A 13,119-nucleotide genomic window follows, 5' to 3' on the forward strand; every position below is an offset into this window, starting at 1 on the left:
TCGTCCGGCCATCCTAATTTAGGTTTCCCGTGATTTTCCTAAATCGGTCCAGGCAAATGCCGGGATGGTTTCTTTGAAATGGGTATGCCAGACTTCCTACCCCAGCCTTCCCTACTCCGATAGGACCGATGACCTTACTGTTTGGTCCCCTTCCCCAAATCAATCAACCAACTAATAAAAGTGAAGTGATGTAAGAAATTTGTCAATAATAAGTAAACGTTAATCTAATGTTCTTTAGTCTGAACAACTTATTCAGGTGGCGTCTAATATCACAGAAGAATAAGATTCAGCTGCAGGTGACTCTAGTATGTCTGGTACTTTGATACGATTGTGAAACTTGTGCGACATCAGCAACAACTGAAGAAGCAATTTGTACCCTGCAGTGGAAGGTACTTCGACACATCTATATACCCATCTACATTACTGTGGAAGGCAAATTGGTGCGAACAATGGAAGAAGGCCTGCACCAACGGATTGGAAAGCCACACATTAGCCGAAGGTTAGGGTACCAGAGGCTATACAGTAATTTCTGGCTCTGTGCTCTATGGAACTTAACATCTGAGGTCATCAGTCCCCTAGACTTAGAACTGCTTAAACCCAACTAACCTAAGGGCATCACATACATCCATGCCCGAGGCAGGATTCGAACCTGCGACTGTAGCAGTGGCGCGGTTCCGGGCTGAAACGCCTAGAGTTGCTCGGCCACCACGGCCGGCACAGTAGTTTGGTATACATCTTTTTAGCTGATGGATCCCGGACTAATCGAGTCCTCCTTTCTCAATCTGCTGGAAAACGCCCAAGGGGACGTTCAAGGAAGCGATCGAAGCGATCGACTACCATCTGCAGTAGATATCTGCTCTGTTGTGACTCACTCATTTCCGCTTTTTATTCTGCTTTTATTCACTGATATGTTCCTTTATATGTCTTTTCCTTCTGTGTTCTTTTTTTCTCTTTGTTGTCTACTGTAGGCCTTAAAGGCCCGTTAATGAAATAAATTATGATCACGATGCCGATAACGAATCATTCATACTTGAATAACTTCCAGAGAGATACATTGTAAATACATATGAGTTCTGATTGTTCTAACTGTGACGGGGTGTCTACATCTACATTAATACTCCGCAAGCCACCCAACGGTGTGTGGCGGCGGGCACTTCACGTGCCACTGTCATTGCCTCCCTTTCCTGTTCCAGTCGCGTATGGTTCGTTGGAAGAACGACTCTCCGGACGGTTTTGAGTCGAGGAGAGATTCTTAACTGGAGAAAGATTTGGGAGCAGCAGAATTTGGCAGCCCATGGATAGAAGGTGCCATTTATTATCTGTTATTTATAAACATTCAGTTTCCTTGGCGACAAGTAATCATGTTTGGTTCATCGACGAGTGCGGCAAACACACTGCTGCAGACCGTCCTACCGCAGCTGTCCTTTCAGCGTCGTTCTCGTCGCTGGCAGCAGGAACCGAGCGCATCCTGATGCGACAGGCCCTACGGACTTCTCGTGTAACCGAGTCCATAGCAGACCCGTCCGCATCGTTTGTTGTTATCCTTGGGAAGGCAGCCAAGTGACTGACGGATGACCCAGTGAGCCGGTGACGGTCGTGGCGACTGCGGTATAACTACATCGCTGTCATTACTCCAGCGTCAGACAGTGTGTGGGGGTCACAACGTTGCCCACCGTCTGACGGTGAGTGGCTGTCCCAGGGGTGAGGGTGGGGGGAGGGGGGGGGTTAGTAGACTTAAATTCTGTGCTGTCAGGAGTCTGATTATGCCCGACAGATAGCCGAGGACGTGACGTGGGAGTTACACGAATGGTGTGAGAAGATTCGATCACTGCCTCGCAAAAGTAGGGGGCTTGGTAGTGACTCGCTGCTGAGCGTGCTGTTTCGGAACGGGTTGTTGACTTCGGAGGTTAACACAGAGCTGCGGCTAATTCATTACACGACTAATGGCTACGTAATTGTGTGAAGTTGGTAACTCTTAAGTCGCTGCTGTAATATTAAAAATACTCAAAACTTAAAATGGATTGTGAAAGAAAAACGACTCGAAGCGAATACTAATAACCAAGGACTTAACGTGGGGTGTAATTAACCAAGATGGACGCAATATTACGGTAAATGATGCTAGGCTGCAACGCGATCAGCGTGTAGTAAAGTAGTGAATGGCGGGCGCAGAGGCACGCTAACCAACCAGCACGTGGGAAGTGAGAAGTCAGGCTGCTATTAGACGAGTGGGATACCGACAGAAAATGGAACGCTGACTAAGAGAAAGTAATACTAATCATGAAATACTCAGAAAGAGGCTTTGTTAAGGAAGTCACCCTGTTCTTTTAACAAATTATCTGGGTAAATATCAAGACCTTAAAACGTATACAGCGGTATCCAGTCCACATTTCTTTAAAATATGAGAATCAGAAGCCGTTTTTCTGTAGTAGCTTATGATGAAAACAACATGCAAACGACGTTTCTCTTGTAAACTACTGCAATTTACAGAGGGTGAGTCACTAACTGTTGCCACCACGAATAACTCCGAAAGTATGATAGGAGCTTAAAAGTTTGTGGGACAAAAGTTGCATGGGACAACTGGGGCCATAATATGACGTTAGTTTTTTGTTGCTAGGTTGGCTCGCTTCAGAGATATGAAGGTCAACTTTGATTCTTTAAATGGGATGTTATAGTTTCCTACTTATTTTCTAATAGCGGCTATCCAGACGAAACTAATAATGTGTAACAGTAAGGTCCTTAAACGTGAAAGAAGGTCATAAAGGTGGCATGAACGTCCGTTTACAGAAGGAGTTCGGAGTGATGACCATTGGTATCAATGCAGTGCTGCAATCTTCTTATCATGGATTGAGTGGCATTCCTTATCACATCGGCACTTATCGAGGCACATGGTCTGAAAATTCTCCCTGGTATATCTTCAGGTGTACTTGGAACGTCTTTATAAACAATTTCTTTTACGAATCCACACAAGAAAAAATCCTGAGGCGTCAAGTCTGACAAACGATTCGACCAGGACACAACTCCTCCGCGTCCAGTCCAACGATTTGGGAATTATCACTGCAACTCATTTCTAGCGATCGTGTTGATACCACAATCTGTTCCTTGCGCCTGAAGATATTTCTTCCAACACCAGACCTAATATTTCTTGCAAGAATGTGGTCTTCCTGTCATTAAGATTTCCTTCGATGAAATAAAGGTCTATAATTCTGCCGTCTAGAATCCCACACCATACATTCACCGACTACGGTTTTTGGTGTGCAACGTGTCGCAGCCAACGTCGATTTTCAGTTGCCCAATAATTCATGCTATGCAAATTAACATTTCCGTCATTCATGAATGTAGTTTCGTCAGTAAATAGAATCAAATTAATAAATGTTTCATCCCTGTGAATATGATGTTGAGCCCATCGGCAGAATTCAGTGCGACGCATACAATCCGTACCTGTTAGTTCTTGATGGAGACTGATATGATAAGGATGATATTTATGGTGATGGCCGGCCAGAGTGGCCGTGCGGTTCTAGGCGCTACAGTCTGGAGCCGAGCGACCGCTACGGTCGCAGGTTCGAAACCTTTCTCGGGCATGGATGAGTGTGATGTCCTTAGGTTAGTTAGGTTTCATTACTTCTAAGTTCTAGGCGACTGATGACCTCAGAAGTTAAGTCACATAGTGCTCAGAGCCATTTGAACCATTTATGGTGGTGCAGACTACGAACAACACTACTTTGGCTCATGCAAGATTCGCTTGCGATTTGACGCGTACTAACACAAGGATCTCGAACCACAGTGGCAAGGGTACCAATCTCCGTTTCCTCGTTACTAATTTTCCTTTGCCGGAGATGTTTTCGATGCGTTAATCCAGTTGTTCTCAATTTATCATGCACATGTTTAAATGTACGCAATGGGAGATGCGATTCTACTTTTTCTCAGCGAGAAAGGTGATGCATCAGTTCCGCTGGAGTGGAGAGGATAGCCGCCAAGCGAAAATGTTGGAGTGACGCGTCAAATGAACGTTAGGTTTAACGACAAAAACAACAAATTGAATGTGTTAACAACAAAAAAATGAAGAGAGCCATGCAGAAGCTGTCGCTGGCGCTGCCGTTGTCTTGAGCACGCACCTTGTCCTGGTGGAAGGTGCCGTCGAAGCCGTGGTGCGCGCTGCCACCGCCTGCGCCTCTGCCTCCGCCTCCGCTGCTGGCGCCGCCGCCGACGCCTCCCAGCGAGTCCTCCGCCCCTGCGCTGCTGGACCAGTTGCCGGCCCAGCGCCGCTCCCTATCTGATGGCGTCGCCGGCACAGACGCGGCTTCCAGTCCCTCGTCCGAACACCTCTGCTTCATCTCTTGCATGAATATCTGCACACCCAACAACGCTAGTTCATCATCTAAGGTCGTCACTAGCCGCTCTGCCAACAGGGACGTTGCAACAATTTGACAGCTTTATGACTCTGGAATGAAAGCAACACTGTGTTCCTTATAGAGGGGACTTCGCTATAGTTCGCAATGTGTCATAATAAATAAAATAGAGAAGTCGTTTCTAACCCCGCGGTGTAGTGGTAGGGTCTTTGATTAATAATCAAAATGTCCTCGGTCTCGGGTTCGAAACTCGGCACCGCTTAAAATTTCATTAATAATAAGCATTGTCCGGCATAAGAAGTCACCCTCATTCTGCCAACGGCGTTGTCGAAGAGGGCGGTGGAGCGGAAAGAGGTTCAGGGCACTCTCTTGTCGTTGGAATGGGAAACTGCCCCTAAAGTTGGAAGAATATGCAATGATCAACGGCATGAGGACGCAGAAGGTAATGGAAAAATTGCTTTAAGGACACATTACGTGTATCCATAGTACATGTGGTCTGTGATGATCTCTCCATTGGCAAAAGATTCTGGGATAGTTCCACATCCGAATCTCCGGGAGGGGACGGCCGAGGGGGAGGTAACCATGAAAAAAAAGACAGCATAATCAATGAAGGAATAACGTTCTATGAGTCGGGGAGTGGGACGTCAAAAAGGTGAATGTGTTAGGAAACCAAGAAAACTGAAAACGGAAATGGAAAGGCTAAGTTTAGATATAGTAAGGGGCAGTCAAGTGAAATGAAAAGAAGATAAGAGGCATGGGAACTAGAATGCAGCCTAGGGAAAGGAGTAGAAGAAAAAGATACAGATGAATATGCGCTTGGGTTGGGGTTGGGTTGTTTGGAGGAAGAGACCAAACAGCGAGGTCATTGGTCTCCTCGGATTAGGGAAGGGCGGGGAAAGAAATCGGCCCTGCCCTTCCAAAGGAACCATCCCGGCATTTGCCTGGATCTATTTGCGGAAATCGCGGAAAACCTAAATAAGGATGGCCGGACACGGGATTGAACCGTCGTACTCCCGAATGCTGGGCTTGGTACGAGCATTGAGAGAGGAGAAAGACTAATTGAATTCTGTACTAAATTTCAGCTAGCAATAGCTAATACTCCGCTCGCGAGTCCGCCCCAATAGCTGAATGGTCAGCGCGTTGGAATGCCACGCAAGGGGGCCCGGGTTCGATTCCCGGCTGGGGAGGCAGTTTCTGTCCTCAGGGACTGGGTGTTGAGCTGTCCGCACCATCATTTCGTCCCTATTGTCGGCGCGCATTGGCGTCGCACTCAATAAGACTGGCACTTAGTGGCTGAACTCCCCGCCTGGGAACTCCCGGCCATTGAGACCATACACTCATTTCCATTTCCATTTCTGTTCACGAACCACAAGACGAGGAGGTATACCTGGAATAGACCCGGCGATGGGGGAAGATTTCAGTTAGACTACATCATAGTCACACAGAGATTCAGAAATCAGATACTGGATTGTAAGCCGTACCTAGGAGTAGATATAGATTCAGAATCACATGTAGTAGTGATGAAGTTCAGGAGATTAGTCAGGAAGAATCAGTACGCAAAGAAGTGGGATACAGAAGTACTAAGGGATGACCAGACAAGCATGAAGTTCTCTAAGCAATGAGGAATTGCTCATTAAGCAGAACAGCTGAAGAGGAGTTAACTTCTCTAAAAAGGGCAATCAGAGTAGATGGAAAGAAAACATAGGTACAAAGAAGGTAGCTGCGAAGACACCATGGGCAACGGAAGAAATACTGCAGCTGATCGATGAACGAAGGAAATACAAAAATGTACAGAGAAATTCAGGAATAAAGATATACAAGTCGTTGAGGAATAAAATACAAAGTGAAGATGAAGCTAAGACAAAATGGGTGCATGCAAAATGTGAAGAAATTGAAAAGGAAATGATTGTTGGAAGGACCGACTCAGCATACAGGAAAGTATAAACAGCCTTCAGTGACATTAAAAGAAAGGGTGGTAACATTAAGAGTGCAACAGGTATTCCACGCTCAAACGCAGAGGAGAGAGCGGATAGATAAAAACGGTACGTTGAAGACCTGTAAGAGGGGATAGATATCTCTGAAGTGACGTAAGAAGAAACAGAAGTCGATTTAGAAGAGCTAGGGAATCCAGTGTTACAATGTGAATTTAAGAGAGCTTTGGATGACTTAAGATCAAATAAGGCAAAAGGATGGATCACATTCTATCTGAGCTTCTAAAATCGTTAGGGGAAGAGGCAACAATAGTACTATGCACGTTGTACACGTTAGTGTGTAGAATGTATGAGTCTGGCGACACATCATTTGACTTTCGGACAAATATCATCCACACAATTCCGAAAACTGCAATAGCTGACAACAGTGAGAATTATCGCACAATCAGGTTAACAGTACAGAAGATTGGAAAACGAAATAGAGGATGCGTTGGATAACGATGGGTTTGGCTACAGGAAAGGTAAAGGTACCAGTCAGGCAAGTCTAACACTGTGATTGTTAATGAAAGCAAGACTAAAGAAAAATGAAGACACGTTCATGGGATTTGTCGACCGGAGAAAAGCGTGTAATTCTAAGACAGACTAAAGCAATGAGAAAAGGCAGAAATGATTAACATCTGGATTGATGGTCACAAAGTAGATGTTAAGGAATTCTGCTTCCTAGGCAGTAAAGTAACGAATAAATGAGGTGCAAAGGAGGACATTAAAATCAAACTAACAAGGGCAAAGAGGGCACTCCTGGGCAAGAGAAGTCTGCTAGCATCAGACATAGGTCTTAATTTGGGGAAGAAATTTCTGAGAATGTACGTCTTTAGTACAGCATTGTATGATAGTGAAACGTGTGCTGTGTGATAACCGGAACAGAAGAGAATCGACGCATTTGAGATGTGGTGCTATAGACGAATTTTTGTAATACGGTGGACTGATGTGATAAGGATTAAAAATGATTTCTTACGGTTCCTGTACTATGAAATTATTTTGATTTAGTTATGAAACCAGAAGATGCAATTGATGTGTTACCCACAACAGTCGGACAACCAAGTAATGAGAGTATGTGTCCGTGTGGGATGTTAATATGGTAATTAGCTAAATGCGACTGCTGAGACAGAATGTTTTAAACGCAGTATAGGAAAAAGCTTCTGCGAGGTTGACGTTTTGTACAAAAAGTTGGCGGTCCAACAATTACGAAGACATTTTCTCGTCACATTTTGGTCTTCGCTTGTCATACTGAGCCTGACAGTCAACATACTTTCGCTATCTGGGAGGGCCCCCGTGAGAAACGAGCAAAGTTATGACAGTGAAACTGCGCATTTGATCTACTGCTGCCTGAAACGTCTCAGGTGGGATGTTGGCTCCTATCTCATCTTCAGTCTGTAGCGTGTGTTAGTGTCCCGTTGATGAACCTTGTCCTTCAGGTAATCCCACACGGATTCAAATCTGATGACCTTGGTGGACACGCAGATTGTAACGATCAGGCAATGAAGCAGTTTCCTCCAAATGTGTTACGTAGTAACTGAGGAACCTCAGGACTCATGTGAGATGGCGCTCCATCGTGCATCAAAACAGGTAAGTCCAAAGCGCCGCGTATTGACGAAATAGGTCACAGTAACGTGAGCCGTACACGCTGCGTATCCTTGGCCCTTGGTGTCCGAGTTGCTCAAAGCAAAATGGACCGTTCATGAAACGTGCCCTGAAGCCATACGACACTGTGACACGGACTTCAGAAAGTTCTTTGCTGCTGGCGATCCTCAAGTGTGACAGATGCGAGTGTTCTCTGCACCAGTGACCGTAAAGCAAGCTTCATCACTTCAAAAAATGTTCCGAGGCCACATGTCGTCAACCTAAAGCCTTGCAAGAAACGTAAGATGAATTCATTAATCGATAAACGACAGCGTCATCTGCTAACAACCAAAGACAGCTGCTCAGATTGTCTCCCAAATCGTTTATATAGAAAAGGAACAGCAAAGGGCCTATAACACTATCTTGGGGAATGCCAGAAATCACTTTTGTTTTACTCCATGACATGCCGTCAATTACTACGAACTGTGAACTCTCTGACAGGAAATCACAAATCCAGTCACCTAACTGAGAAGATATCCCGTAAGCACGCAATTTCACTACGAGCCGTTTGTTTGGTACAGTGTCAAAAGCCAACCGGAAATCCAGAAATACGGAATCGATCTGAAATCCCTTGTCAAAAGCACTCAACACTTATGTGAATAAAGAGCTACAGTAGTGACCATTAAAATTGCTACAACAAGAAGAAATGCAGATGATGAGTAGGTATTCATTGGACAAATATATTATACTAGAACTGACATGTGATTACATTTCCATGCATTTTGAGTGCATAGATCCTGATAAATCAGTACCCAGAACAACCACCTCTGGCTGTAACAAAGGCCTTGATACGCCTGGGCACTGATTCAAACAGCTTGGATGGCGTGTACAGGTACAGTTGCCCATGCAGATTCAACACGATACCACAGTTCATTAAGAGTAGTGACTGGCGTATTGTGACGAGCCAGTTGTTCGGCCACCATTGACAAGACGTTTTCAATTGGTAGGAGATCTGGAGAATGTGCTGGCCAGGGCAGCAGTCGAACATTTTCTGTATCCAGAAAAGCCAGTACAGGACCTACAACATGCGGTCGTGCATTATGCTGCTGAAATGTAGGTTTTCGCAGGGGTCGAATGAAGGTAGACCCACGGGTCGTAACACATCTGAAATGTAGCGTCCACTGTATAAAGTGCCATCATTGCGAACAAGAAGTGACCGAGACGTGTAACCAATGGCACCCCATACCATCACGCAGGGTGGGGTGATACGCCAGTATGGCGATGACGAATACGCGCTTCCAATGTGCGTTCACCGCGCTGTCGCCAAACACGGATGCGACCATCATGACGCTGTAAACAGAACCTGGATTCATCCGAAAAAAAAGACGTTTTGTCATTCGTGCACCCAGGTTCGTCGTTGAGTACACCATCGCAGGCACTCCTGTCTGTGGTGCAGCGTCAAGCGTAACCGTAGCCACGGTCTTCTACTTGATAGTCCATTCTGCTGCAAACGTCGTCGAACTCTTCGTGCAGATGGTTGTTGTCTTGCAAACGTCCCCATCTGTTGGCTCATGGATCGAGACGGTGCTGCAAGATCCGTTACAGCCATGTGGATAAGATGAATGTCATCTCGACTGCTGGTGATACGATGCCGTTGGGATCCAGCACGGCGTTCCGTATTACCCTCGTCAACCCACCGATTCCATATTCTGCTAACAGTCATTGGATGTCAACAAACGCGAGCAGCAATGACGAGTTACGATAAACCGCAATCGCGATAGGCTACAATCCGACCTGTATCAAAGTCGGAAACGTGATGGTACGCATTTCTCCTCCTTACACGAGGCATCACAACACCGTTTCGCCAGGCAACGCCAGTCAACTGCTGTTTGTGTATGAGAAGTCGATTGGAAACTTCCCGCATGTCTGCACGTTGCAGGTGTCGCCACCGACGCCACCCTTGTGTGACTGCTCTGAAAAGCTAATAATTTGCATATCACAGCATCTTCTTCCTTTCGTTTATATTTCGCGTCTGTAGCACGTCATCTTCGTGGAGTAGCATTTTCAATGGCCCGTAGCGTAGTTGTCTTTCATAGAAACGATGATTTCTAAACACATTCTAAACCCAATCTCAGTCACTGATCGTTTCATTTGTACCAGAGGACTAAGTCCATTCCATGTAAACATAGCGTCCACCATTATTGAGTCACCACCAGCTTGTACAGTGCCTTGATCACAACATGGGTCCATGGCTCCGTGGGATTTGCGCCACACTCGAATCCTACCTTCAGTTCTTATCGACCGACATTAAGACTCATTTGAAACTGCCACCGTTTTCCAGTAATCTAGGTGCAACCGATATGGTCACGAGGTCAGGTGAAGTGTCCAGGTAATATCGTACTGTTAGCAAAGACACTCACAACGGGCGTCTGATGACTTAGCCCATTAGCGCCAAATTTCGCCACAGTGTCCCGACGAATGCGTTCGTCGTACGTTCCACATTGATTTCTGCGATTATTTCATAAAGTGTTTCTTGTCTCTTAGCACTAACAACTGTACGCAAACTCTGCTGTTCTCGGCGATTATGCGAAGGGCGTCGGCCACTGTGCCGCTCGTGGTAACAAGTAATGCGTGAAATTTTATACTCTAGGCACACACTTGATACTGTGCATCTCGGAACGTTGAATTCCCTAATGATTTCCGAAATGGAATATCCCATGCGTATAACTCCACCTACCATTACGCGTTCAAAATATGTTAATTCCCGTCGTGCACGCATAATCAAGTCGGAAACCTTTTTACGTGAGTCACCTGAGTACTAATGACAGCTCCGCCAAAGTAAAGCCCTTTTACAGCTGGCATATGCGACGCTACTGCCATCTGTAGATGTGGATATCGCTATCCCATGACCTGTGTCACCTAAGTGTAGATACAAACTGTATGTTGCTGTGGGACAAAGATTAGAAGTGATTCCCTATGCTGCATGTATTAGGGAATGATTTTCGCTGGGTTGTTAAAATAGAGGATGCAACTGAAACACTTCTTACCATGATAGAGAGACCTTTTTTTTTGGGTCATCAGTCTACTGACTGGTTTGATGCGGCCCGCCACGAATTCCTCCCCTGTGCTACCCTCTTCATCTCAGAGTAGCACTTGCAACCTACGTCCTCAATTATTTGCTTGACGTATTCCAATCTCTGTCTTCCTCTACAGTTTTTGCCCTCTACAGCTCCCTCTAGTACCATGGAAGTCATTCCCTCATGTCTTAGCAGATGTCCTATCATCCTGTCCCTTCTCCTTATCAGTGTTTTCCACATATTCCTTTCTTCTCCGATTCTGCGTAGAACCTCCTCATTCCTTACCTTATCAGTCACCTAATTTTCAACATTCGTCTATAGTACCACATCTCAAATGCTTCGATTCTCTTCTGTTACGGTTTGACACAGTCCATGTTTCACTACCATACAATGCTGTACTCCAGACGTACATCCTCAGAAATTTCTTTCTCAAATTAAGGCCGGTATTTGATATTAGTAGACTTCTCTTGGCCAGAAATGCCTTTTTTGCCATAGCGAGTCTGCTTTTGATGTCCTCCTTGCTCCGCCCGTCATTGGTTATTTTACTGCCTAGGTAGCAGAATTCCTTACCTTCATTGACTTCGTGACTTTCAAACTTGATGTTAAGTTTCTCGCAGTTCTCATTTCTACTACTTCTCATTAGCTTTGTCTTTCTCCGAGAAAGTATTTCTCCAGGTGAGATGCTGACAGGGTAACCAGCCAAATGCGACGACTCATACAGAATTTTTTTTTTTAAATGCAATACTGAAAATTACTGCCGCAGCAGTTACATATCGTACCTAGATTTGGAATCCAACAAACCGACGAAATGTTTTGTCCCAAATTTTCTATCGCTTGTCGTGCAGAGTGATGGTAATTAAACTTTCGTTACTCGAGAGGACTCACACGAAAAACGAGTGATCATATGACAATGAAACACTGTGGAAAGACTTGTAAGGACATGCGAAAGAGAAATAATGAATAAACCATGAAAGAAATACATTTTAATTTCCACGTGAGAGAGAAACAGTAGTTAATAGCTTGCCATGTTTACCTTCCAGGCTACAATGTGCCGACCATCCGCATCCACGGAGCCTGGAACCGCAATAGAGATTGCTCTATTGCTGCCTAAAACTATTCAGGTGGGATGTTGACCGCCTCCCTGCCTATGTTCATCTCCAGTCTGCAACGTGTGTTAGTATCCTGTTGATAAATACTATCTTCCAGGTAACTCCACACGGGTTCAAATTTGAAGATCTAGATGGTGACGCAGTTTATAACGATTGGCCAATAATTCGGTTTTTTCCAAATGCGACCTAACGGGACATGTGAGGTGGAGCTCAATCTTGCATCAAAACAATTACGTTCAAAGGAGCTCTCTCCCGTAGAGCAGGGATCACTTGTTGGCGAAGTAAATCGCAGTAACGTCTACTGTTCAATCTGCATGTCTCTGTTCATTGGATTCCGGGTTCCTCGAAGCAAAATCATGGACCGTTAGTGAACTGTGCCGTGAAGATACACCACAACAGTGACGCGACTATTATGCAGGGGAAATTCGTAGATGTTGACGTTCCAGTGAGCGTTAAGTGAGCTTCATCACTCCAAAAAATGTTCCAAGGCCACATGTAGTCGACTTAAAACCTTGAATGAAACGTAAGAGCAGAATCGTTTCCGATGTCTACGTCACGTGGAAAAAGTTGATGAGTAATGTCCAGTTTGTACAGATACAACTCCACAATTGTTCGCAGTGCTTTTCGAGCGTTGGACCATTGATTGCTCAGAAGTTGTGACACAGCTTGTGCACTGTTTGAAGAACTCACGTTGCGTCCAAAATTTTCATGATGACAACAGTAATCACTTCAATAATTGGTGGCGCAATTGGCCGTCGGCCTGTCCCAGGAGCAGTTCCCAAATCGCCAGTTAATTCAAGCATCCAAATCATGGTCTCCTACCATCGTGTGGAAAGAGGGTCTGTCCGGATTCTTTTAATGTGTCGATACTTGTGAAGAGTAGCAGCACTGCTGCTGTTCTTTTGATGAAACAGCCTTATGACCAAAGCCCTGTTCACCATGTCCAGCTCCAGTTTGGCTGCAAATGCAATGCAAACCGATGGGTGTGTATCAATACTAAGTCGACCTCCGTCGCCTAACAGCAAGTCATGAAACA

General features: G+C 45.2%; 1 protein-coding gene across 1 annotated transcript in view; it reads right to left on the reverse strand.

Moving 5' to 3' along the window:
• The window catches only part of LOC126267153 (follicle-stimulating hormone receptor-like), a 1,045,286-nt gene that overhangs the window by 66,835 nt on the left and 965,332 nt on the right, over positions 1 to 13,119 (reverse strand). The window contains exon 12 of the mRNA XM_049972091.1: positions 4,113 to 4,346. Coding sequence (XP_049828048.1) covers positions 4,113 to 4,346 — 234 coding nt within the window. The remainder of the gene's footprint in view (positions 1 to 4,112; positions 4,347 to 13,119) is intronic.

The sequence above is a fragment of the Schistocerca gregaria genome, chromosome 4 (assembly GCF_023897955.1).
Source record: "Schistocerca gregaria isolate iqSchGreg1 chromosome 4, iqSchGreg1.2, whole genome shotgun sequence".
Lineage (NCBI taxonomy): Eukaryota > Metazoa > Arthropoda > Insecta > Orthoptera > Acrididae > Schistocerca > Schistocerca gregaria.